Source organism: Solenopsis invicta, chromosome 16 (genome assembly GCF_016802725.1).
Source record: "Solenopsis invicta isolate M01_SB chromosome 16, UNIL_Sinv_3.0, whole genome shotgun sequence".
Taxonomy (NCBI): Eukaryota; Metazoa; Arthropoda; class Insecta; order Hymenoptera; family Formicidae; genus Solenopsis; species Solenopsis invicta.
This window is the reverse complement of record NC_052679.1, coordinates 11,357,556-11,383,784: the sequence shown is the minus strand read 5'-3', so window position 1 is coordinate 11,383,784 and position 26,229 is coordinate 11,357,556. Positions and strand designations below refer to the sequence as shown.

The window sequence follows — 26,229 nt, the reverse complement described above, 5'->3', positions numbered from 1 at the left end:
AGTCGGGTTAGTGGGATTCTCTGGCGCTTGAATCATTTTAAAAACGGTCTCGCACTGCCTCTGAGAGTGCAACTCATCAGATCACTCGCCTTTCCGGTCTTTGATTACTGCGCCGCGGTTCTCACTGACTTGACGGGTCAACAGAGGCTCAAGCTTAGACGTTTGATGAACGCCTGCGTGCGCTACATCTTTGACCTTCGCCGGGACGAGCATGTGTCCCCCTGGTACGGGCGTTTGGGCTGGCTGTCCGCCGACGACCGACGGGAATACTTGACCTGCTGCCTGATCTTCTCCATTATCCATTCCGGCTCTCCCCCCTTCCTTGCTCACAATCTCCAGCCTGCTCCTAGGTCTCTCTCCCATCTCCGATCCCCTCCTTCTCCCTGGGACTTAGCTGTTCCGTCCTGCCGCACCTCCACTTACCAGCATTCATTCCTCATATCCGGTTGCACTATGTGGAATGCTCTCCCGCCGCACATTAAAGAGTCAAATTCCTTAGCTTCCTTTAAGAACCTCCTCTTCAGTCATCTGCGGTCAAGGGATGGGATCTGATCTCACGTTCTCACTCTCAATTCTCTTCTCTCCTTTTCTCTCCACCTTACCCGCAGCGACTCCGAACCCCGATGTCCTTCCTACCTTCAGCACACCCTGCCGTGCTCACTCTTCAACCTCTCACACTTCTCCTCAAGCATACCCTATCTTACTTCCTCTTCCTCTGCGCTTATTCTCTGCTATTGCTATTTCATTCTAGTTCTCTTATGATCTTATTTTCACCGCGTAACTCTTCCGTCTCTGCGTAAAGACGCTAACTTTTCTTAAGTAAGTGTGATTCCTTTAAGTTTGTTATCTTAGTTTATTTCATATTTTTACTCTTTATACTTTCTCGCATGTTTACTTTAAGTTATGCTTATCTTAAGTTTATTTGTACCTTACTTCTCTTGTTTTTATTTTTTGTTTTTATTTTTGTTATCTATATTGTACTCAATCTTGAAGTTATTTTCCTGTATTTTATTCTTAGAGGGCTAAGCCCTAGAATAATAATAAACGCTCAGTCAGTCAGTCAGTCAGTCTCTCTTTCACACCCCCGATTTTGGAAGAAAAACAATCTTCAAAATCCCTCTCCACCAAGGCGAGGATTTCTAGAGAAACACGACAACTTCCTGCTCTACCCTGAGCTCATGCCACAGGTTACCGAGCGTCGCTCGCGTTAACCTTACCATACACCAACACCTTTTTGGAAGAAAAAGAAATCCTAGATTTTCTTTTGTTTCAGTCTAGCTTTTGCCACGGGTAACCGAGCGTCGTCCTCCACGAATCAAACCAAAATGACGACTTCCTACTCTACCCTGGGTTCCTGCCACAGGTTACCGAGCGTTGTCCACTTTTGAAATCAAAATCCACTCGACGACTTTCTGCTCTACCCTGGGCTTCTGCCACAGGTTACCGAGCGCCGTCTTGAGCAATCTTAAACAAACGACGACCTTCTGCTTTCATCCGGGCCTCTGCTTTGAGAAACATTTGCTGCGAATTTATTCCCTTGAACTAAACCAAGAAATTTTAAAATAATAGAAACTAATTCTAAGCTTTTGAGACAAGAACGGTCCCTCGAATCCATCTCCCAAGGTGAGGATTTCCAGGGAAGCACGACGGCCTCCTGCTCTACCCCGGGCCACTGCCACGAGTTACCGAGCACGAGTTATTCCCAAACCAATGCCTTTTTGGGAGAAAAAGAAATGTTAGACCGTCTTCCTCTTTTCTGAGACGAAATCTCAATCCCGCAAAGAAGAAATTCTAAGCTAAAGCTATCTCTCTCTCTCTCTCTCTCTCTCTCGCTCTCTCTCTCTCTATGCACTAAAGAAAATTTAAAGAGGAAACGATACGCCATGCGTCAATTAAAACGATAAAAATCAATAGACGTAGATACAAGCATAAAATGCGTTTGACAAGAATATTTTCTTCCTCAACCAAAGGCGTGCTAAAACAACGCAAACGCAACGCATTCCCCCGTTCATTCAACGCGAAACTTCTCGCGCACGAGCAACGCGGACACAACACGCTTCGACCATCCAACGGAAGACTCCTTGCGCGCAAGCAACGTAGACGCAACGCATCTCTAATATTCAAAGCAGAACCTCCCGCACAAAAATAAACATTTTTGAAAGGACTTAGCTGTGGTAATTGTTCGAAGCGTAGTAACGCGTTCATCTCTTTGCTGCAAACAAGTAAGAAGCTCTACCTCTCGTTCCTGCTGTAATCTTCTGTCCTCCCGAAATGAGAAGCTCCTCGCGAAGAACTCGTAACGTTTCATTTTCGTTGAGTTGTGCCGGCATTACAGGACGAGGCCTCTTTCTGAGCTGAATTTCTTCTGTGCACGATGAGGTTGCCGAAGTCATCATTTAACAATCCGTCCGTCAACGATCCCGGACGAGCCTCTAAAATGTTACGTTCACGTTACAGTCGTGAACCATGTACTCTCGCGGAACCACGTTCTCACTCGCGCACAAAATAATAAGATAAACTTTGTAAAAATGTACGCTTTTAATCTTCGTAAGTCTTACAAATCAAATCCAGACAAAACAACAACACGAACTCTGTCACTCATTGACAGAAGATGTTTTCAACTTAATTCACGCCTATACCGGGCGTAACAATATTTTGATAATTATATAGAATAAGGCTTCATCAAATGCAAATTTAGATAAAAATATACTTTAACGCGTTTTGATACACAATGATATAAGAAAGGTGTGTCTTGTGAAATAGAATATTAATTAATCATGTAAGTGTTTATAACTTATAAATTTGGAAAATGTGTGAGCGGGGATTCAGTTTTGATAAAGGTCCGTATTCTAAATTATTCAATAATTTTTAATTAAACGAAGTTAAATTTAATGACTAATGAAATTAATTTACTTTAAAATTTGCATAAATAAAAAACTAAATTAAAGTTAATTTTGAAAAACAATGTTTGTATTAAATTACAATATAATTTTTAGAATTAGATTACTACATAATAAAATAGTTGTACAATATATGGATCATCAAAAATAAATGTAATATATATTATATTTGTAAATTAAGTTTATGCAATATAACTCGTAAGAAATATTGCTATTTATTTATGAATATATTTTTTTACAATTTTTTTTATATAATTAAATTTTTACAGTAAAAGTTATACTATAAAAGCAGGTAGAAACCTTTTTTGCGACCGCTTGATAGTTGCGATGACAGAGTCTAAAGGTGAATTTTGGAACGCAAACTAAACTTCCGCGCATTATCCATACATGATTGCTGTGCGTGAAAAGATTCACGTGAACTCTCTATGAGTGAAAAATGAAAAGTGAAACGTAAAAAGTGAAACGTGAAATCACACTGCATCCGACGTGCGTCGTACGACGCTCCGCAACCAATCAGAAAGCAAGATTTTCCTCGTAATTTGTCGTACGAAGCAAAATCCTTTTTTCTGATTGTTTGCAGAGCATCGTATGACACACGTTGGATGTGTTCACGTAGTGTGAATCCGCTACACTGTGAAAAAGAACAGTGACATTTGACGTAATTTTCGTTAAAAAGGACGCTTTAGTGTATACTTCTTGCACTAATGCAAAAAGTTCAGCTAAAAAGAACAAGCTTAATGCCACTTGTTGGAATATGTTTGATGTATTGGTTGGCGTATTGGTTGGCGCGTTATGACAACAATTTTTAAACATACCACATATTTTAAATACATTTATTACTTATGATAAATTTAAAATAGATTTTCAAACATTATAAATTTATGAAACATTTAAAACGAAAAAGTAATATTTACTTAATTCAAATAGTTTATGTATTTTTCTACGTGGATCATTTATTCTTTCCTGTACTCTTTTACTACTTATAACATTTTTTTGCACTACTTTTTCATTATTTTACATCATATTTACGTATATTTACATTATATTTACATTATGTTTAATGAGATAAGTAGGATAAAAGACATAGTTATACAAATGTGAAATAATAGAAGAATAGTGCAAGAACATAATATCAGAGGAAAGTAGAACAGAGAGTAGAAAATGCCATAGCATAATATTTAACTGTAACAATTAGTACATTATGTATCTTGGAGCCGAGCTTTGCCGTTCTCGACTGAAGACGATGTTTTCAGTACGAGGCATAGCTATGTGCGCTTCGCCCCAAAGATTACCCATTTACGTCCATGTTCCTAGGAAGATGCGAAAAACGTGCTTCTGTTGCATAATATATTAGCGATATTTATTCTCATTTTATTTTAAACACAGTTATTAATAAGAAATTTATTCTACAGAGTAGCTTTGCAGTAGATCCTTTTACTGCATTCGATAATAGCAATGTAGCGACGAAGCAAGATCCTTTTGATCCATTTGGCGGAAAGCGAGCTGAGAATAAAACGCAGTCGGTACGTAAAATTTTACTTATTTAATTAAATATCCATGTTTTTAAAAAAGAACTTAAAGGGACAAAAATTGAGGAACGATTAAGATGTATAACAAAAATTATTTAATATGAGGAATGAAGTAGGGAATTATGAATAATAAGCACGCGAATAAAATATTTATCATGATTTTATTTTTAACCATATTAATTAAGATAAAACGTTTTGATCTTCTTTCATAATAATAATAAGCGTATACACAATTTAAAAGTACTGAAAATACTTATTGATACGAATAAGTATTCTCAATACTACTTTTGAAATGTTCTTTACACTTTCTCCTACATTATTTTTTAACTTTATTTGTTATTTGCTGTCGAAATATAATAGTATTTGCACTTACTATTAATAAACTCTTTATACTAATATTTATACTATTGTTAATAAATAGTTTAATACCAGTACCAACAAATATTTTAACATTAGTATTTTAATATTTAAAAATATTTATTAGTACATTTATATGTCTTATTAGTATTAAAAGATTAATGAAATTATTAATTATTTCATTTAAATTATAAATATTGATTAGTATTAAATGTCTAATTGTGCTTGATATTTCATGTTTTATTCAATAATGCTGATATAAGAACGTTTTTCTGTTAAGAATACGAAGGACCCATTTGGAGAGGATCCCTTTGCCAATCTTCATGCTCCTCCTCGTCCTGAGAGCCCTAGTCCCGCTCTTCCACCAAAGAAAGCCAAGCAACCACCTCCGCGTCCGGCTCCACCACGACCAAATCAAGGCCCTACTGGTCCATTAAGAGCGGCACCTGCACCTCCAACGCCTTCGCCCACTCCGGATCCATTTATGAACGCAAATTCGGATCCATTTAGCTCTCAACAAACAATCGATAACAATAATAGTTTCGCATCTTCTGGATTTGCAGACTTCGCCAATTTTGAGTCTAAGGTGTGTATTTAATAATACTGATCTTTATTTTAAATAATTTGTTGTAATTATCTTTTTCTTTTGTACTATTTTTTTTTAACGGTGCATTATTTTTTTTAGTATCTTATAAATTGTTTTATACAATCCAGGAAAATTTAGTTTCTATTTTTGTAATATGTTTAGTACCTAGACACATGACATAACGGATAGATGAGATAAATTTGATAGAGAGAAAGAATTTTCTCTTAAAATTTATTTTCAGAATATCTTGTAATTGTGACACAATATAGATTTTGAAAAATTTTATTGTAATTTTGGTAAAATTCAATAAAATTTTAATAGATGTTAATTATACTATTTTATAATATTAAAAACATAATTAGAAATTTATCATATAAAATAATTTGATTAATTTTTACTAAGAACGAGTGCAATAATACTTCAAAATCCATGTTATTTCACTATGACAACTACGATTTTAAAGATAAAGTTTATGAGTAAATTCTATCTAGGTAGTAGATAGATTTAAAATATCTTTCTTATTATATGTGTGTGTGTGCGTGCGTGCGTGCGTGCGTGCGTGCGTGCGTGCGTGCGTGCGTGCGTGCGTGCGTGCGTGCGTGCGTGCGTGCGTGCGCGTGCGTGTGTGCGCGTGCGTGTGTGTGGCTGTGTAACACTATTGATAATTCTATAATTTAAGATTTTTTAAAATAGTATGTTAATAATTTAATACAATATGTGAGTTAAAATCAGGCTTATAAATTTTAAGGGGGGAGGGGGGGGCTTTTGTGATTTGAAATTTAAAGAATGTTTATGTAGAATTTTAGTGTGTTGAAAACGACTTTATTGTCTGTTTTTTCCATCACTCTTCATTTTTTTAAATAATTGCATAAACAATTTTTTCGAAATTAATATATTATTTTCTTTCAGTTAAAGAAAAAATGATAAGATTTGCTCTATCAGAATTTAACTCAAGAATATTCCCCACAACACTAATAATATTATTTTAATGTTTACAAAGATATTTTGTGCAAACCACAAACAAAAAACTTTAATTAAATCGTGAAAAATGAGAAATAGTGATAAATTTTGAAATATAAAACTAAATAATTTGAAAGAAAAAAAAATTATAAAAGTTTGACTGTTTAAGCTTATAACTATATTTATATTTTAAATCTTTTTTTTAATTTATTTTCAATCATTTGTTAACAGTTATTGAATTGAAAGAACGCGTAAGAATATTGCACGTTAGCGGCAGTACGAAGATGTGGAAACATAGCGATATTGCAACCTCTCACATATTTTACCAGACGCGCGGCTTACTCATGTATACTTGTTTGAATGAAGGACGGTACTGATTGGTTTAACTTTACTCAGCAATTATTGTTTTATTAATTATTATAGAAAAAAAAATAGTTCAGAATTTTTCGACTTTTTTACAAAGAATAACGCTACATAATTAGTGGGCACTCTGTGTATATATTTAATATTGTCCTTAATATTGCAAAACCATAAACCATTTACATGATTACCAAATATCGATTTTTATCTAATTTTTTTTTTAAATTTTCCATATTAGATTTACCATTTTGAGTTCAATTTTTACCTTAGATTTGATATCAGTGACAAAAAAACTACACACATGTTCTTGTATAATTTTATAATTTTCTGAATTTTATTTGGTGCGATAAACTGAGGTAGAGGAAATAGATGACTGCGTTTTTGGTGCTTTAAATTTAGAAACTTTTTAACAAAAAATAGGAAATTGGTTTTTCAAAAAGAAGATTTAAAAACAAAGGATTTAGAAACATCGTTATAATAAAGTTAAAACAGTCAAATATTTTTACTTCGGTTTTTTTTTTATCAGTTCTATTTTTCCATGATTTAATCAAAATTTTTTGTTTGCGGTTTGCATGAAACATTTTTATAAGCATAAAAAAAGTTGTCATTGTGAAAACATTCATGAATCATGATTTAAATGCCATAGAACAGACCTTGTTATCATTTTTTAACTGGAAAAAAATAATAAATTTAATTACAAAAAAAAATTTTCTGCGATTATTTAAAAAATGGAGGATGATGGGAAGAAAATAGACAACTTAGTTGTTTTCAGCACTGAAATTCTGACATTATTCAAAATTCAAAGCACAAGACCTCTCCTCTTAAAATCGATAATTTTTCTACTTTTTATTTACACTTTATATTTTGTTATATTTAACACAGAAAAAAACAAAGAAATTTAGTTCTATTATTAAAAGATTATTTAAATCTTAGATAATTTATTATAAAATTTATTGTAATTTTTTTTTTTTTTTTTAAGAAATTTTACATAAAATTTTCTGATTTTTACATTTTTAATTTGAATGTGAATTCATAAATAGTTATATTTTATATTAGTAAAATGTTGCAAACATTTTATGTTCTCATAATTTGAAAATATTAAAATATTAACAATTGTATTTTTATGCATGTTAATGTATATGCAGACGATTATTTTAAATCATTTATATTTATAAAATTGAATATTTTAGGTTTAATTTGAAATAAATTATTGTATATTTTTGCGCGCTCATAAATATTACAGGTTTTTGTGTTAATTATTTTTTAATATAATTAGATTATATATGAAGGAAAGACGGGAATCGTGAGATACATGTAGGGAGATGAAATACCATGATATCCATATAATACGCGTTAAATTCTAAAAGCAACTGTTAAAATTACTTTGTTATAATTTATTTAAATATTGCAGAATAGTTATTAATGTTCACTGCGGTTTTATAAAAGTTGAATTTTAGTTTTGTAAGTAACAGCAATTTTTATAGATTATATTTTTTACGTAATTTTGAAAAGTATAGATATTAATTTTTTATTGTATTTTAATTTAAAGGTCTTAAATGTAGCTTTTTTAAATAATGAATTTAATATATGCTGTAATGTATGTATGAATTTGTCATATAAAGTTATATCACGTAGTGAGAGGAGTCGTGAGATGGTTGTGAACTATTTGTACTACGAGTGTAAAACCGTTTTTGTTTTATAATCACCTAGTGGATATTGCATAACTGGTTAGTAGTAACAAAAAAATTATTGTGACAAGTTTTTTTAAGCAAAAATTGTTTAATATTTTTTTAGGTAATTTATATTTTATAAAATGTTTACAACACCCTAGGGGGTAACCACTCTTGAATTCCGGTGTACAACCCGCTAAAAGTCCGATGAAGTTCAACGTAGTCCGGTGAAGTCCGGCAAAGTCCGGCGTAATCCGACGAAGTCCGGCAAAATCCGGCGTAATGAAGTCTGCGAAGTCCGATGAAGTCCGGTAATCTAATGAAGTCTGATGAAGTCCAAGGAAGTCCGATGTAGTCTGGTGAAATCCAGTGAAGTCTTGAAGTCTGAAATCCGGTGTACACTTATTTTCCGAATGGTTACCCCCTTGATAACACCTTGTTTTATACCACTTATGTAAGATCTACGCTCATTAATTTGTGAAATTTTTATCATTAAAATCAGAGTTGGGTATTTTGTAATCGATTATTGATTACACGATTACAAATAATGTAATCGTAAGATAGACAGATTACGACTACATTTGTAATCGGTAATCATCCTATATCATGATTATTATTACAAGTAATCTGTAATCAGGAGATTCCGCATGTAGAAGACCACTACAGAAGAACGATTGTCGAGTTAGTGATGTAGTCGTTGCTAACATCTGTCAAATTTTTTTAAATGTTTCCCCATTTAAGAATATTATTTATTATCTTGACACGACCATGTTTACGTATGTCCATACCGATTTTTACAATACTATCGATATTGAAATTTATCCTCCAATAAAAAGTATTTAATCATTGTACAAGCTGACCGGATTCAATAGGTTGATCAGTTCGTGAGATCCTGTTCGGAATATCAAAAAACATTGTTCCATTGTAAAAACGCGTTTAAAGTTAAACTGAATATCAGATATAATTAATTACATATTTCTTAATACCCTTTATTATCGATCAAAAATATGCCTTGCAGATCTGTACTCTAGATGAAGAAAAGCAAAAATTATTATTACAAACAGTTAAATTGGTTGAATAATCTGATTTTATACGATTGCGTCGTGTCAGTGTATTGTTGGGTTCAGCAAGTCATATTTTAAATAATGTGAATACTGCAAATTGTTTTACAAGTATAATTTATACATCTTAGATGTAAAAAATGTAAGAAAAAGAATCGATTTTTTTTAACCAAAAGAAATGAAATCTGGTCTTAAAACAACACACTTTCAACCCACACAAGACTTAATCCACACGAAATTGTACGTATCACTTCGACTTGTTTTATTTTTTGCGAAATAAATATAACCATGAATGATAAATTTTTAGTATAACTGGGACTCTGTCGACTCTATCGATATCAATATATCGAGTATTGCAATGAGCTACACAATTTGCGTCGTAATTTTGAAAGGGATTACACAACCATTGATGACGTTTCTTACATGAAAATTTCAAGATTGAGATTTTGCATCGCAATATCTATTCGTACGGCACGGTGAGGAAAGATGGAAATTTTTATTATACAATTTAAACCTAAGTTATCGATTGAGCCTATTCAGAACTTGATATAATTTTAGCCGTTATTGAAATCTTATGATAATCTCGGGTGTTCGGAAATCGCCATCTCACGTGAAAAGACGCGCTTATACTTGGCGCGAGACATTGCCATACATCTTTATTGTAATCTGACACGTTTATACTTGCAATTACTAAAGCTATAATCAAAAGTGTAGAAAAGTTAAAAATAAAAAATGTAACATAACATACATAATGTACTTTTGATAATTAATTACTTAAACAATTTCTAATCTAGTGCTTGCAATGATCTGTACATTTTGGGCCAATTCCTAAAGCGACGCCCACTGCTTCCTCCACTACTGCTCGCCGCTCGAAAGTCGAGCTCACAAACACGCGACAGGCGCTCGGTAGTGGGCGAGCAGTGAGCGATGAACGGTAGTGGGGGGAGCAGTGGATGTTGCTTCAGGAATCGACCCGAAATATGCAGATTATTGCAATCTAATCAATTATTTTGATAATTATGATTATCAAAATAATTGATTACTCTGTAATTAAAATTACAAGAATTGTTTAAATAATTACTAAAAGTAATCGATTACGCCCAACTCTGATTAAAAGTGCCTTGTATAATATCAGTTATTAATATTCCACGCTATCTCACAAACTCTTTTTCCCTGTTCAGTAAATTGTAAATTACATTTGTTTTATATACCTGATAAATTTTTACCTATAAGCTGATTGATAAAATCACTGGTTTTATGGCTAACAAACTAGTGATAAAAATTGTGTCGCATTTACCGAATTATTTCTAAGTAACAAAATGGTATTATCCTTTCCCTACAAACGCGCCCGCGTATAGACACTAAATCAGAATTACCTTGAATTTTTAAAACAAAAAGCAAAATTTTTATTGCATTGTTTTAACTAATATTGGACCGCTTTGAAAGCGATATAATTAAACTTTTTCATGAAGAGTTATGAACCATGGAAGTTACGACACCACTGGCATATGAATTATTCAAGTTATACTCCGTAGAGAGAGCTACAGTCGTTTATATCTATGTGCGTAACATATCCATCATCACAAGAAGTAACTTTAAAACAATAAATAATAAAACAAAAAAATATAATATTGTAAAAATTTTAAATTTGCTGTAACTTATAAAACTTTTTGTTTCACATTTTGATGCAAGAAAAAGTACATTATGCTACAAAGAACCGAGCTTTGCCGGTCTTGACTTTGGACGATGTTTTCAGTACGAGGCGTAGCTACGCGCACGAAGCTACGCCTCGTACTGAAAACAGCATCTGAAGTCGAAAACGCGCTCGGCTTCATGTTGCATACAGTATTTTATCCAATGGAAGTACGTTTTTTGCGGCATTTCCATCGAAAACAAGCGCGTGACGTTGTCCTATCCTGTCTGTCTCGGTTACAGGTTATGAAAGATCAGTGTACTACTTTTGCTTATGCATTTCGACCCTACGCTCAACGCATGCACCACAAAATCTTTACAGTTTCTTAACAAAAGTGCGCATGCGCACAATACCGAAATGTTTGTCATGGATGACAATATCTTCCTCAAAGATTGCCTACTTACGCCCATGTTCCTGGGAGGACGCGAAAAACGTGCTTCCGTTGCATAAAATATTTTTTTATAAAGTCTAAATACACTCGACAAAAAATAAGGAACACTTTCCATATATCAAAAATTAGATTATTTTCAAATGGTTGTAAAATCGGCGAAAAATCATCGCAAATAAAACAATAAAAAAAGCATTTTGAAACTTAAAGTTTTAACTTTAACGCTGAATTGATTTCTAAACTACTTTGTCTTATACAGTAAAAAAGCACATCTTGTTTTGTTCCTTAAAATTTCATATTTTTGAAACTTTGTAGGTCGACAAAAAAATTTTTTTTGAACAATTTAATCAAAGCTTCATAAACTACAACATTTTCCCTATAGAATAATTTGGTTTTCTACGATTTTTTTTACCGAGTTACGTAACTTTGAAGCTAAATATGCATTTTTTACAAATGATATCAGTACTCCGTGAAAAATTATCGTAGATGAAAAATGAAAAAAAGGATTTTAAAGTTCGAAGTTTCAGCTTTAACATGTTATCAATGGTTTTCAAAATTTTCTTAATTTATCAGTGCTATATCTAAAAAAAGATACAATGTTTTTTCCTTAAAATTACCTATTTTTAATAGCTTAATAAAAAAATTTTTTTCTCGACAAATACAATGCAAGTGCCATAAAGTATGACATTTTCTCTACAAAATGCTTTCTTTTTTTTTTTAATTTTCCTACAATTTTTTTTAACCGAGTTACAAAACTTTAAAAAAACACATTTTTTACATTACATTTTTCCGAAAACTTATCACCGACGCTTATCACCGACATTAGCATTACCCAATGTGTACCATGTAGAGGTTGCCGGTCGGATTTAAAGTTGAAACTTCAAGCTTCAAAATGCTTTTTTTATTTTTTATATGCGATGATTTTTCGCCGAGCTACAGTTATTTGAAAATAACCTAATTTCTGGAAAGTGTTCCCTATTTTTTGTTGCTCGAGTGTATATTCAGTTAACGTTATTATTAATGTGTTTTTATACTGTCCTCTCTTTGCACTATTTGCTTTCTAATGTCAATTTAGTGATTGTTCTTGGCTAGCAAAGAACTTAAACAGAAATCTCGCAGTGTCAATTTTTAGTTTTTTTATTACATATCAAAAACTATGGTATAATTTGAAATATGAAATGTTGTATATAAAAATTTGGTAAAACTGCATATTAGACGCGACCTTACCTATTTTATTGATTTTGACATGGGTTATTTACACATACACTCATGCACACATAGAAAAAGAACAAGAAGAAAAAAAAGGGAAGGGAGAGAAATAGATAAAAATTCCATTGTTTATCCTGGAACGACGTTATCAGTCAATGAACAAATAAGAAATTGAACCAGTCAGTAAATAAATAAAAATAATATAATTAATGTAATTATATTTGTAAGTAAAAAGATATTTTTATTACATTTGTATGAAAAAATGTCAATTTATTATTTTGAAGTTTTATTATTTTAATATTTGTTTTAGTCATCAGTGACTACTCAATGACTGTGACCCTACTTTGTATACTTCATACTTTGAATAATGCAAATGCCAGTAATGCCGTAATTTGTATGATCTTTAATTTAGGAAGTTTTTTTTATTAAAAAAAAACTTCAATTATATTATTTTTGAAACATCTATCGATATTAAGTTGAAAAAATATATGATAAAAGTAGTGCTTTTTGTTAAAAACTTAGAAGTGATGCTATCTTTGAAAAGAATACTCAAAATTATTTGAATGTTATTCTATTCAATTTTTCTTTTGAAGTCAAATAATGTTTAAAAAACAAATTTAAAAATTTAGGTCAGAGAAACGAGCTAAATAATTTGGATGTCAATTGAAAACTTTTATTACATTAGTACGCAAAAATGCAATTTGGATCGTTTTGGCTATACTTAGCTTTCATCAGCCGAAATAAATAATTTAAATAAACATGTTACAAGTTTTCCCAACGAAAGACAAATGAAAAAACAAAGGAAATATGAAAGAGACAGACGCTTATTCCGCAGATCTATGCGTGTTTTCTTCGTTTTTTTATTTGTCTTTTATTGGGAAAACTTGTAACATGTTTATTTAAATTATTTATTTTGGCTGATGAAGGCTAAAGATAGCCAAAACGTTCTGAATTAATTGCGCTTTTGCGTACTAATGTAATTAAAGTTTTCAATTGATTCAAATTATTTAGCTCGTTTCTGACTTAAATTTTTAAATTTATGTTTTTTAACATCAATGCGAGCGTGTCTATTATTTATCACCAAATAATGTTTGTCTAATTTTTTTTGCTAAAATAAATTTTGTTAATGTAAAAAATAACTTAACATTTTATGTTTCTAATTACACATATACAGAGTGTCATAAAATATTTGTTCATGCTTTTGTAGGTTGATAGAGCAAGTAAAACTGAGAAGAAAAGTTCTTTACCATTTTTTAAAATTCGCAATAGTTACCAAGATAAAAATTAATATTATATATATAATACTCTTATATGGCTAACTCATTTTTTTCGCTGCTAGAACACTACGGTGCAGCAGCAAGCTATTGCTATCTTTTATTCCCGCGTCCTGCTTCTGTAATGCGCAGGTGTGATATTTAGACAAGAGCCAATAGAATATCACTTGTGACTATTGAAAAATACACATGTGTCGGTCATGCACAATTTTGAAGTTAGGTCTTGTATCAACTTGTACTCTGTACTGTAAATAGACTAGATTAGTTTCCGAAGTATTTTTATTTGAGGAAAATTTTACTTGAAATATATAATACACGTAACGTATATACATTATATTGGCGATACAAAGATTTTCCTGTGGCGCTCCTGGTGGCGATGGGTAGAACCATTGCTAGTCAAACACTTTGAAGCAAAGTATACTTATTATAATGGAAATTAATAAAATAAAATCAAAAAGAAGTACTACATATTGTTGTGTGGCGCAATGTTATAATTATAAGAACAAGGGAATTAGTTTTCCAAACGAAAATGCCACGTCAGCCAAACGTGAACAAACAGATTATTCGGAGAGTTTGCTATCAATTTTTATTGCTAGAAAGGCAACAGATTTCATACAGACTCTGCAATATCTGCGGTGTCAGTAAACTGCTGTCAGAAATAGGACAGAAACTGTTGGCATTTAATTCCAGCAGAAATCGAGCACATAGTGTTGACAGGACTGTTGTCAGATTGGCGGAAGAAATCAAGCATAACCTGCGCAACACAATCTGACGCCAGACTGGCAGTAGAAATCGAGCACCACGTGCCGACAAGACCTGATGTCAGATTGGCAGCAAAAAACGAGCATTATCTACGCGACAATCTGACAGCAGACTGGCAGCACCACGCCATGCTGCCAGCATCTAATGTCAGATAGGCGACAGAATTAGAGCAAAACCTGTACAACACAATCTAACGATTATTAGCACAAATCGAGCACCCCGTGTTAACAGGATATGACGTCACACTGGCAGCAGAAATCAAGCAAACCGTGCTGTTTTGCATATTTTTAAATTGTGACTTCTCTTCATGAATTTATTAAGGATCTATTCAGACAAACTTGCATAATTGCATGCATAAATAACACATGCATAAAGAAAATGATTGATCCATTTTCTTATGCATTTGCGTAATTATTGGACCAATCAATTTTTTTATGCATATGTTCTGTCTGTTTCTGTTTGCATTCTATACGCCGCAATTTCTATCTGCACCTGTCCGTGATTACGTACACCCACAGTCATCGATTTTGTCCCTCGGAAAATTTTTGTCCCTCGGAAAACAAACTGAGAAGTAAATATCTTTCTACATACTCGCAGTTCATGATTAACGTAACGTCAGAGCTTACGGCCGCATCGGCCGCTTGCGACCGCATTTGACATAAAGGCGAAGTAACCTTTATGTCACATGCGATAAATTTTCGGAAGTTAATCCACAAACTCGAGTTTTGAAGATTAATTATTCGTGATGAAAAAGAAGATAAATTAAAGATGAATTTTTAAAAACTATCAAACTATTATTAAATTATTGTATTGTTGTTGTTCCAGCGTCATTTAATTAATAATTTCTACGTTGATCATGAACTGCGAGTATGTAGAAAGATAGTGATTACTTAGTTTGAAAAATTTTTTGAGAGACAGAATCGATGACCGTGGGTGTACAGGAATCCTATCCGTATCTATAACACATTATAAACAAATTATTAAAAATTAACTCTAAAAGAGAACTGATTGTGCCAATCGATTCTACAGGAAAAATTACTAAAGAAACATTGCAAAAATAAATTTTGCAACTAATTTGTTTATAACAATTAAGAAAGTGTTATACATGTTTCTTGAGTCATTTTTCCCGCAGAATCGATTGGAGTAATCAGTTTTTTTCTACAGTCAATTTTTAGTAATTTGTATAACAATTAGTTGCAAAATTGATTTTTGTCATTGTGCTTTTTACATAATGTTTTTTCATGCTCCGGTATTTTCAATTGTTATTTTCTTGATTATATTAGTCTGGAATGGGTTTTAATTATTTATATAATTTATATAGTTTATTTTAAAAATATTTAAGGCTAAATAATCAAAGGGCTAGTGAGAATGTTTGCGCGATACTCAACACGTAACTGTAAGTTTTTTTCTGTTCAAATCAGCTTTACTTCAAATATAACTTTTTATTAACAATATTACAAGTGTACGATCAGTGTTAGCGTATTAGGTTATTATTCCGAAATCTTAGATTCGAATCCCGCCAGCACTAATGCGTTTTTAAAAATTGTAAAATAATGCGTAATTGTAATTAGTAAAATAAAATATATGCAAATTAGATTAACCTATAATAAAAATAAGAATAAAATCTGCAAAAAAAACAAAAAAAAATTTTTTATAATAAAAATTTTTGAAGTTTTTGAATAAAAAAGCTTGATTTCTCCTGCCAGCGTAACGTCAGAACTTGTCAGCACGGCGTGCTCGATTTGTGCTAGCAATCTGCTGTCAGATTATGTTGCGCATGTCATGTTCGAATTCTGCCGCCTATCTGGCGTCATGTGCTGACAGCACAGCATGCTCGCCTGGTGCTGTCACTTCACTGATATAGGATATCAACAGGTTCTGTCAACAGAACGTAAGCAGAATTTGAGATCAGTTGAGTTTAGTCTGTCAACACGTTTTGATCGAATCTGCCGCCAGCTTGCCGACACAGTGTTAACATTTTGTTGACTGGGTGATGAATTCTTTTGGAAAGTGATGAAAACTAATTCTTTCTTATAATTATAACATTGCGCCACACAACATGTAGTATTTCTTGTTGATTTTATTTTATTATTTTCCATTATAAGTATACTTTGTTTCAAAGTGTCTGACTGGCAATGGTTCTGTCCATTGCCACCGAGAGCGCCACAGGAAAATTTTTGCATCGCCAATCGAGTAGAATTTTCCTCCGAAAGAATGTTTTGGAATAGATTATACGTTTTATTGTTGGCGTTTGCGCATTAATGATATTATGCACTCTTTCCACTTTTTTGTAGACAACTAATAACTGTGCATCTTTTGTCTTAGTGTTGACTCTGTCGCACTTATAGTAAATATGCCTTATTAGCCATATAGGAGTATTACACAGTATTACATATATGATTAATATAGTCAACAAATAAGCACATACGTTCCTTACCCATCGCACGCGGGGACCGTCCGTCAGTCGCCAAACCATGGACAAATGCGGCAGGGAGCGCGATTAGAAGGGAAAAGCAGCAATCGCTCTCTTACCCGTCTCACCGCACCATCTGCCACGTCTTTCTATTGTTTGGCAACCGACGGTCCCCGCATGCGTTGGGTAGGGAAAGTATGTGCTTATTTACCGACTATATTAATTTTTATCTCGATAATTATTGCAAATTTTGAAAAATGGTAAAAAAACTTCTCAGTTTTACTTGCTCTGTTAACCCACGAAAGCATGAACGAATATTTTGTGACACATTGTATATATACGCGACTGCAATTATTGCAATTATAATTTTGTAAATTTTACAAGATTATAATTATTTTATATGATTAATTATGTTCACAAGATTAATTTACAAGATTATAATCAATTGGAGATGTGCGATCTTGGAATGTTGCAAATTTTTTTGTTATATCAATATACACACTAATTATATATTTAATTTTGTTTTGCATTTAGATAGAAGCTGCACAGTTTTTTGCGTTTTTTCCACCATTGAGCTGCCTTCTGGAGCACATTGTCTGCAAATTAATTTGTTCGTTATTTTTTTTCTAGAGCATATTCTAATTTTATTTGTACTGTTACGTATATGTATTTCATTATTGTTTTTCATTTTTGCGACGTATTCGAGCCGTGTTTAAGATGTTATAGACAAATTGTGCGAGACTGGAAAAATATAAGATATTTTCAATACCATATAACAATTTTTTAAAAAGACAAATAATGTGTTTTGTTAAAAAAAGAAAAATTTGTATTTTTCAATATTTTATTTTGAAGCGCGCGCGTTTTTATTTGAAGCTTGATAAGAAGCTTGATTGAATATACATTGGACACAAACAATGGCAAAAATTTCAATTTTTTATGTGTTTTAAATATTTAAAATAATTTATGTAAATTTTTGTTATTATTCTAAGCTTATTTTGTAGATAAATTAACAAATAAATTCTGTTTGTTTAAAGAATTATTAATCTTTGCATTGCAATAAACGTTTATATAAATTATTTTGAACATTTAAAGTGTATCAGAGTATATTATTTGGAACGCATTTCAACCGACTTTCAGCTTGGCTCTAATATTATTCTCCTTATTTCAATTCGCGCGCAGTTAGAATGTTGCAGGGTTGGGAAGTAACGCGTTACTTGTAACGTCGTTATCGTTTTCGTTACTTTTTTACGGTAACGAGCGTTACATTTTTACAATAACGGTAACGAATTCAGCCGTTACTATATCGTTAGTTTAGCTGGCAGTACCTATGTTTGATAAAACGTATGATGCGTCATTTTGCTTGTTTTACATTCAGTGACCAACATGCGTTTTACAAAACTTGGCCCATGATTAGTAGTGGCTAGTTTAAACAAGTACCAACTTATTTTTTCATACAGCGCGCCAGTGATACCAGTATGAGCACTATTTGCAATCCGCGCGCAACGTGGGGGGAATGGTTGGCAGCATTTGCCTTACTCTTCGACCTAGCTCGAATAGTCGAATTGGAATAATTGAACGTAGCAATTGTCTATGGCTGATATTCATAGTTGATTCTTATATTTAAGATTGTCTTAAGGGGGGACCTAGTGTAAAATCGATTTTTTTTACGTTCTTTATTTTTTTGCTAAAATTGTTAAGAAATTATCTCAAAAATATGTAAAAAAAACATTAGAAAGTTACAACAGACTTTTTTTGTGTTAATTTCAAAGAAAGTGAATTGGCTTTAGCGGCCGGAGTGCGTAGGTATACAACTTTAAACGTCTTTTTTTCTTAAAAGGCTAAATTTTGCGCGCCGGCCTATGTAACTCAAAAATTACTTGACCGATTATCTTCAAATTTTACATTCTTCAATTATTTGGTCCCAGCATATATCTAACCGATCATTAATATTTTGCTTTAAACAATAATTATTAACAATTGTTTAAAGTGCTGTTTTTTATTTATATCGCCATTTTTGCAATTTTATGAATTTTTTTAATTATTTAGGTATATGCTGTGCGTTTTTACATAAACTAACGAAATTTTCTTGAAATTTTTGTTTTATATTAATTTTGTGACCTTAGTGTAGGCTGGCGCAAATTCAAGGAGCCAACTTCAAGCAGCTGCTGTGCCGCCATTTTGAAATTTTTTAACACCAACAAAATTTTTTGAATTAGTTTAAATAGTCAATATTATCGTATACGTTATCTACATTCAATAAATTTTGCCATATTTTGTTAAAAAAATCGAAAAGAAAACGGTTGTTTATACTAGGTTGTCCCCTTAAGTACCATCTTAAAATGCCATCAGAGAGACGTATCAGCATCTTGAGACATTACCTAAGATGATCTTGAAATAAAAATCGACTATGAATACCGGCCATAAATGTTTTAACATCTGAAGTTGCACGTGTATCGGAGACGACATAAGAAAGAAAAGATAAAGACATGGGAAAGTATTCATGTCCCTATGTGCGGATTTCGCAAAAAAAAAAATGTTCGCGCATTAAATAAATTTTTTTATGACAAAGGATACTAATTTATCATCACCAAAAAATAACGAAAAAGTAACGCATCGTTACTTTCTAAGTAACGGTAACGCGTTACTTTTTTAAATTAGTAACGGTAATGGCAACGAGTTACTTTTTACAAAAAGTAATGGTAACGGTAACGCGTTACATTTTTAAGGTAACGTTCCCAATTCTGGAATGTTGAACTATGGTAGTCAGCGAAAATAAGGAGAATACAGTTAGGCAAAGTTAAAAATCTGCTGAAATATCCGTCGAAATGCGTGTCCAAACTTTGTAAGATTTATAAAGAAATTCAGATTTTGTATTATTTTCTAAATATATTTCTATTAGAGCACATTTTTACTTTTTATGGAAATAATTTTTATTTGACTGAACAATTATCGCTAAATTTTTTATATTACTTTCAAATGCAATACGGAACAATCTGTAATTTTTTTTCATAACTTTATTATTTTGAAAATAGGTGTAATACACATTATACATCTTTAATAAAAAATAATATAAATTATAATTTATTAACAATAGATCCAATTGTTCTCTGCACGGTTCATCGACGTCTATGCTCTTCCAGTGGACTGAAAGTAAAAATTAAAAATATCAATCAGAATATGTGACTATTATTGGAATTAAAATTAATTTGATAACTTGATTTTTTCGGGACTTAAAGAATTTTAAAAATAGAATGAAAGTTTAATTTTTTTTTAATAAATGTATTTATTTATTAGATAAAACAAAAAATTTAGTTCTGTTATTAATTAACAAAATTTGTTAATGTCATTAAGAAAATATGAAATAAATCTTTAAACATTAATAAATAAAGGACAAATAATATAATTTTGAAAAATATTTACTTTTACCTTAAAAAAAATTTTTTTTTATTTCTTGAAGAGTCAGTGTGATGAAGTAGGAAACTTCTCTTGAATGACGATATATAAGATTTTTCACTTTGTAATAGTTTCTTCTCAAAACATGGCTCGAATAAAATTTTATATAGCACGTAATATTACATAAATATTGCAGAATATACCGGAAATATATTGCATATTACAGTAAAATATTAATGATGTATTACACATTTAGAAATAAGATTAAAATATTGCAGTTACATTGTTGTAATATAACACAATTGTAATATATTTGTAATGTAAAAATATTAAAATAATTTAATTTTTTGTAATTATATTGCAGTAATACAATTATGTCATTATTATATTGTGCAATTTATTTTGGATATTTCAACACTTTTTCTCATTATTTGTTTTTTCCTCACTCGCCGACCCTCGTGGGGTCATTTTTTTTAATTGCAATTTTACTTTTATTTTAATCTCAATATTTGGTGAAACTATGTAATTTTGGTAAATATGTAAACAAAGTCACGGCAAATGCAGAGTAATTTTAGATAAATTATTTGTAATATTTCACCAATATGCTATTCGTACTATATCTCATTGTAATATTGCTATGGAAGAATAACATTACTGTAATATATTGCTGTTGTATTACGTGCTACATGGGATGACAAAAAATTTCAGCATTTTCGACAGTTTTATGTTCACATATAGGGATAATGCTTAATCCAGAGTCAGCAGCCCGGAGGACAGTCGGCGGTACCCGCGTCATTCTTTTGTACCTTTTCAGTAAAACAAAACTGACCAGTGACAAAAACCTGCTTCAGCCAGAACCGACGGCTAATCGAACGGCGACTCCAGCAAGAGCAACGACGGGTAAAATCCACGTAACAACGGCGCAGCCAAAGCTTTCGGACTTTACGGAGGATCCCTTTCGAGATTATCGTTACGAGGATCCATTCAACATAACGGATCCATTCGCAGATGAGACGGAGGACTTGAATGCGAACAAGAGCAGCAAGGAGGCGTACAAAACAGATCCCTTTGGCTTCGAGATCTGCGCATTTTCGAGCAAGAACATTTCGACTAAGGTTTTCGATAACGATTTCTCAAATACCTTTTCGCTCGCTAAAGCAAAAACCGAGAAAAACAACGTGAACAACGCGAACGACGCGAGCGATGCAAGCAAGTTTGATGTTGATTTTGGAAAAGCGTTTTCCGCTGATAACAAAAATGTCCGGGATGTTGAGGCCAATTTCTCTCAAGTGTTCACCAATGTTAAAGCGAGAACGGTCAATCTTGACGAAGCATTTTCAACTAAGGACGTGAAGACCACCGCGAGAAATGAATTAGACATAATCCGCACTTCGAAGTTTAATATAATTTGTAACAATGAAAAACTTGGCAAGATATGGAACGGTAATAATATATCTAATTTATCAGAGGAGGAGCAACTAGCATGGGCGGAGAAGCAGAGTATTGAGACGGAGAAGGAGAGACTTAGACGTAAAGAAAAAGAAGATGCCGAACTGGCTCTCGCACTCAAGCTAAGCAAACAGGGAAAGTCAGGAAACGTTTAGACGTTCGGTCGGCTAATACTATATTTCTTTTTGTTGATATCACCGTGAACCAATTGCATAACAGTTTTGCGTCTCATAATAGTGTGCATTATTACATATTAGTGTCACGTATAGAAGCGAAGTGTAGACACATTATTATCAGATTGACAATAATGTCGGAGGTATACAGATATTAAAAGTACGAAAGAAAAAGAAAAATTGTTATGGATATTATGAAGGATGGTTTTTAATTGACCATAACTTGTACAGCCCGAAACATTCTAGCAATGTTGCTGCAATTTTGCAATATTAAAATGTTACAATGTTACTGTAATATTATAAACGTTGTAAAATTGCTGCAACGTTGCAACATTTTGGCAATAGTGTAAAAACGCTGCACTGATACTGCAACATTGCTGAAATATTCTTTATTGAAATTTCACATCTCTCTCGGTGTTTTTAAATAGTTGAGTTATTTGCGAAAATCATGAAAAGAAGTAAAAAAAGAATTTTATTATACTTTATTTTATTTTTGTTTTTTTTTATTTTTTTGGATGATGTACTATTCGCAAACGCTATCGATCCGAGAGTATTACGCGCGTCAATTCTGAGTTATACTTATAAATATACAAATGATCATAAGTAATAATATATGAGAAGTTCATATTGTAGTAGTTATTCGATTAAAGCACGATAAAACAGTATCATTAAACGCATTAATATCAATATGCATACGCCTATATAGTAACCGAATATTACAAGATTTCAACGATATATTCGTCGCTGATCATTCAGCGTCTAAGAATCTAAGTCATTTCATGTCAGCTGTTAATAACCTCATGTAAGAAAGAAAAAAATATCACACATGTTATTGGTGAGCGAGATATTGAAGTAATGCGACAGTGCCGTCTACTAATTCAGTTTTAGAACGTTCCAAAGAATTTAGTGTCGACGACGTCTCGTCTTTGTGCTTGACGAAAAGTGTTCTCCATACTTAATAGGATTCGCAAAAAATCAAGCGCAAAAGACAACGTTTGCCTCGATTTCATTACAATATCGTATAATTTTGACAACGACGTTATATGTATTTCATATGATGTATATATTAATATTATGACATGTACATTAAGTATCACCAATAATTCTCGTTAAGTAAGTTTTTATTATCACGTCTAAATTGTTTTCATTGTAAGTTAATAACACATACATTGTGCGGAGACGTGCTATATAATATATCGTTAATATCAGTATAAAGGAAAACGTGTGTTGATATAGTTGTACCATATTACACATATGTTTCCTATTTAGTTTCCTATTCAACGATTCGTGTTTATTATGTAATTTTTATTTTATTTTGCCTTTAGATGTTAACGTATGTATGTGTGTACGTGAGTATGTTATGTACTGTAGATGTTAAGAAAGAATTCCACCAAAATAAACGTACGATACTTTCAAATATCTGTCGCTTAGTTTATACGCACACAACATGATTCAATGGGCGGATCCCAATAGCGGAGGACCGATAGCACACCATCACTCATCTCATAGCGGCCAATGCCTAGAGTTTTTCCGTTGGTTAGATAAGTCAAGATGATTGATTGATGGGCTATTGCACCGTGCGCTATAGGGTCCCGTCCTTGGTTATTTCTGATCAATTCTACTTAATGACAAATACAATTGGTCAATTCTGATAGAATAATCAGCCGATTAAATTAACCGAAGGTTGTAAAACTGGCCCTAAGACATTATTAAAGATGATTTTCAAATAAGAACCGAATATTATAAATACCAGTCACAAGTTCATTCAGTACTCTATTGTTTGTCAGAATGTCAAATGATACTGCGAATCATTTCATCTGTACTAAGATATACTCAAATACAACTTTGTTTCTGATCTTAGTATTGTTCAGCATCTGTTATTGGGTTTGTTCTATTTCACTTGGCGCTTTTTTTAGATTATCAATGACCATTTCCTCCAATGTGGTTCAACTCAGAGTTCATGTGAACTTCGTTCAATTTTGAACGCAGTTTAATCTTTGGTCAACTCGTTTTGCTTTCCTTCAACTTTACCTTCGTTCCGATCAACTGAACGTACACTTTGTGCGTGTTAACTCAAATCAAATTTGTGTCAAGTAATGTGATTGGTGCACAGCTAATGATTGTGACGGAAAGAGAGAAAGATTGGGCAAGGTTGGGTAACTGACATTGAAACCGCGGTGGCATAGGTAACGAACTCCGGAAAAAATCTGGACGGCAATAAGTTTTAAGAATTAAGTAAAAAAGTTGAAAAATATTTAAATAATCTTTAATATTGTGAAATATTAAAGATAAAAATTAAAGATAAATATTAAAGATATTTTAATTTATATTTTGTCTAAATTTTCGAAATAATTCATACGTAATTTCAATCTTTTGGGTCTCCTATTTATATATCTTATATCTTCATCATCAGATGATGATAAAATATTATATGCCATAATGACTTCAAAACTAAGAATAAATACAGATGACAATATGCATGACTTCAAACAATCTCAAATGTCGGCGTTTTGCGTTGTCTTTTGCTTAAACGCCGATCAAACTATTTAACCGGCCAAAAATGGGCGTTTAGAGTGAACGCCGTTTAACTCATTTGAACTTTCAGTAAAAATTTGGTGGAACGCAAAATGTCGTTGATCGGAGTTTAAACTGAGTTCAAATTTTGAACCACGTTGGAGAAAACGGGCATAAGGCTCCTGACTCCTCAGCCAAGAACTCCGCGTTGACGGTAGCGACATTCCGTTGCGGACAAAATTAGAATTAATACACGTGAAACGTGACAGATTGACGATGAGATGTTGTCGTGCATGTCATTTTGTTATTATATGTTTCATTGTGAAAATATGACTTGTCTCGTAATTACCAAATTTGTAAAAATGGATCGCGAGTAAAGTTTCTTTAAATTTTATACATAAAAGTACATTTTTTGCTCTTTTCAATAGCTATCTGTATGTTTTTCTGTCTGAATAGGCGTCACTTTACATGCTTTTTACGACTATTTACTGACTTCTAGGCAAAAAAAGAATAGTCGTGACCGATATTTAGAAGTGTTTTAAAGCCATCTGCTTAGTTTGTTTTATCCAAATTGGCTTTATTTACAAATGGCATGTTTAACAAAATTACGTCATTTTATGCAATTTCTCGCTTCTGACGTCACGACTTCAATATGGCCGCGGCGAGTACTCAGGAGCCTTAATGTTTTTTTTAAGCGGATAACTATCCATTGCTGTTTTGACATAACAAAAAAATATACTTGGCGCCTTTTTTTAGTGTATTTTTTAGGCGGATTTCACGAATTTTTGCTAAATATGTTGGTAACAATACATATCATAGACATAATAAAGTTATATAGACACAAAAGAAAATGTATGTTTTAAGGTGCAATTTCACGCAGCAAGTAAAAGCTGGCGTTTTACCCCCACTTAATCGCAACGCTAAGCAGCGTTAAAAAGCTAAACGCTATCGCCTCTATCCTTTTCATGTAGCGAATAAAAGCTGGCGTTTTACCCTTACTCCACTCAACTCCACCGCAACGCAAAGCAGCGTTAAAAGCGGCAATTGTTAAGTACATAATCTGACATAACCGCAAAAATGGAGTTGGAATATTATAATCAATATATCGAGTATGTAAAATATTATAAACGCACAGTGGCGGTTATTGTTGAAATTAGAAGACGACGTATAATTGCTGCAATGTATTTGTTAAAAAAAGAAAAAAAAATAGATATAAAAAAAAGTTTTGGGTAGCTCCGATTTTTGTAAATCGTAATTAGCACAGTTTCTTTTTTGCATCGGGCCGAAATTGTTACTAATGTATTTACCGCTTTTAGGATAAAAATAATATGAAATTTTATCTATGTAACATTCATCCCTCCATACAAGAGTGCCGATATATTTCTTTACTTTCTTGTATGGTACAAACAATTGTTTTGCACACACCACAAGTATATGAGGGTATAACAGAAGTATAACAGAATTTCCTACAATATAAAAAACACAGTTATTAACACAATATAACAAATAAAGCTATCTAATATAAATAAAAAACAAAA

General features: G+C 32.3%; 1 protein-coding gene across 2 annotated transcripts in view; it reads left to right on the top strand.

Annotated features, from left to right (window-relative positions):
- Nucleotides 1–23,907, top strand: part of LOC105198098 (epidermal growth factor receptor substrate 15-like 1) — a 109,996-nt gene extending 86,089 nt beyond the window's left edge. For both annotated transcript variants that reach the window (XM_026140617.2, XM_026140618.2), the window contains 3 exons: nucleotides 4,313–4,423; nucleotides 5,067–5,372; nucleotides 21,407–23,907. In XM_026140617.2, the coding sequence (XP_025996402.1) occupies nucleotides 4,313–4,423; nucleotides 5,067–5,372; nucleotides 21,407–22,159 (1,170 nt within the window). In that variant the 3' untranslated portion in view covers nucleotides 22,160–23,907. The remainder of the gene's footprint in view (nucleotides 1–4,312; nucleotides 4,424–5,066; nucleotides 5,373–21,406) is intronic.
- Nucleotides 23,908–26,229: the final 2,322 nt, after the last annotated feature.